Here is a 2500-nt window from a genome sequence, read left to right on the forward strand (position 1 = left end):
AATGACTACTATATGGTAGGCTATGAGTACTATATATAATGAGTATACTATATGGTAGGTTATTAGTACTATATATAATGACTACTATGTGGTAGTGAGTACTATATATAATGACTACTATATGGTAGTGAGTACTATATATAATGACTACTATATGGTAGGCTATGAGTACTATATATAATGAGTATACTATATGGTAGGTTATTAGTACTATATATAATGACTACTATATGGTAGGCTATGAGTACTATATATAATGACTACTATACTATATGGTAGGGTATGTAAGATTGTAGTGTTACAATGTAATAGAGGCAATCACAAAGAAAATAGGTAGACTACCTGCATGACCCAATCAGAATGAACTGTCCAATATAATAAATTAGGGGCAGCCGTGGCCCACTGGTTAGCACTCTGGACTTGTAACCGGAGGGTTGCCGGTTCAAGCCCCGACCAGTGGGCCGCGGCTGAAGTGCACTTGAGCAAGGCACCTAACCCCTCACTGCTCCCCGAGCGCCACTGTTGTTGCAGGCTGTGACTGAAACACTGTGTGTTTCACTAATTCACGGATTGGGTTAAATGCAGAGACCAAATTTCCCTCACGGGATCAAAAGAGTATATATACTTATACTTAATACATGAACACATTGAGCTTGGCAAGGCCAAGAGTGTTGGCAAAGAATCGCTCCTGCCTCAAAACCCGGATTCCTGCTAAAAAGGTGTGGTCTACGATCACTGAAGACCTGGAGAGGCTTGGGCACGTATTATACAAACCATTTTGAGAGCTGTGATGGCAAATAAACATGTTTCCATTGATTATTTAAAAAGAGTATGAATAATTTAGCACACAGCATTTTTCATAAAACATCTTTTTGTCATTTTCAGTCAGAACAAACGTATTGGTCAAGAGATAACCAACGTATTGGTCAAGAGATAACCAACGTATTGGCGTTAAATCAATATTTGCCAGAGGTATGAATAATGCTGTTCCTAATTCTGTGGTCTGTGTGTGTGTGTGTAGGTGTGTGTGTGTGTGTGTGTCTGTGTATGTTTGTCTGTGTAGGTGTGCGTGAGTGTGTGTGAATGTGTGTCTGTGGTCTGTGTGTGTGTGTATGTCTGTGGTCTGTGTGTGTGTGTGTGTGTGAGTGCGTGTGAGTATAGGTGTGCATGTGTGTATATATTAATAATAATAATACCTTCGACTTATATAGCTTGGTACACAAGGTCGCTTTACAACACATGGATGGGGGGACCTCACTAGTAACCACCACCAGTGTGTAGCACCCACCTGGGTGATGCACAACAGCCATTATGCGCCAGAACACTCACCACACACCCAGCTTGAGGTGGAGGAGTGAGGGAGTGAATGAGCCAATTACAGTGGAGGACTATTAGGGGGCAGGTTGAATGAGCCAATCACATGGGGATGATTAGGGGGCAGGTTGAATGAGCCAATCACATGGGGGGATGATTAGGGGGCCCAGATTGAATGAGCCAGGCTTGGGAATTTAGCCAGGACACCGGGGAACCCCTATAACTGCGATAAGTGCCATGGGATCTTTAATGACCACAGTGAGTCAAGGACCTGGGTTTAGCGTCTCTCATCGAAGGGCGGCATCACTGATGCACCATGTCCCCGCCACTGCACTGGGGCATTGGGATCGTCTTTTTTGGCCAGAGGGGAAGAGTGCCACCTACTGGCCACCCACCAACACCACTTCCAGCAGCAACCTAGTTTTCCAAGGAGTCTCCCCATCCCGCATTACTAACCAGGCCCACACCTGCTTAGCTTCAGTAATTCAGCTAAGACAAGGTATCCATTGGTCTGGCTGCTGGCCTGTGTGTGTGTGTGTGTGTGTGTGTGTGTGTGTGTGTGTGTGTGTGTGTGTGTGTGTGTGTGTGTGTGTGTGTGTGTGTGTGTGTGTGTGTGTGTGTGTGTGTGTGTGTGTGTGTGTGTGTGTGTGTGTGTGTGTGTGTGTGTGTGTGTGTGTGTGTGTGTGTGTGTGTGTGTGTGTGTGTGTGTGTGTGTGTGTGTGTGTGTGTGTGTGTCTGTGTGTGTGTGTGTGTGTGTGTGTGTGTGTGTGTGTGTGTGTGTGTGTGTGTGTGTGTGTGTGTGTGTGTGTGTGTGTGTGTGTGTGTGTGTGTGTGTGTGTGTGTGTGTGTGTGTGTGTGTGTGTGTGTGTGTGTGTGTGTGTGTGTGTGTGTGTGTGTGTGTGTGTGTGTGTGTGTGTGTGTGTGTGTGTGTGAGTGAGGGAGCTGGTCACCTGTACATTGGTGATGGCCTCTACCCAGCTTCTCCCCTGGGTGGCGCTGTTGGCCTGGAAGCTGTAGGCGGCTGTGACGTGCTGGAGCTGGTTGAGGTAGAGGAGGAGGAAGGCTCCGGCATCCTTCAGCTCACGACACACCCACCTAGTGCAACACAACAGCGGCTGGCGAATCCCTGCATACAGCATCCACCCCTTCCTGACAGTGATCAGCAACAGGTCAGTAAACAGGAAAC

General features: G+C 46.7%; 1 protein-coding gene across 1 annotated transcript in view; it reads right to left on the bottom strand.

Annotated features, from left to right (window-relative positions):
* The window catches only part of LOC125302384 (pleckstrin homology domain-containing family G member 5-like), a 71798-nt gene that overhangs the window by 2184 nt on the left and 67114 nt on the right, over positions 1 to 2500 (bottom strand). The window contains exon 17 of the mRNA XM_048255539.1: positions 2265 to 2500. This exon is cut by the window's right edge and continues 14 nt beyond it. Within this exon, the coding sequence (XP_048111496.1) occupies positions 2265 to 2500 (236 nt within the window). The remainder of the gene's footprint in view (positions 1 to 2264) is intronic.

The sequence above is a fragment of the Alosa alosa genome, chromosome 10, assembly GCF_017589495.1.
Source record: "Alosa alosa isolate M-15738 ecotype Scorff River chromosome 10, AALO_Geno_1.1, whole genome shotgun sequence".
NCBI lineage: Eukaryota > Metazoa > Chordata > Actinopteri > Clupeiformes > Clupeidae > Alosa > Alosa alosa.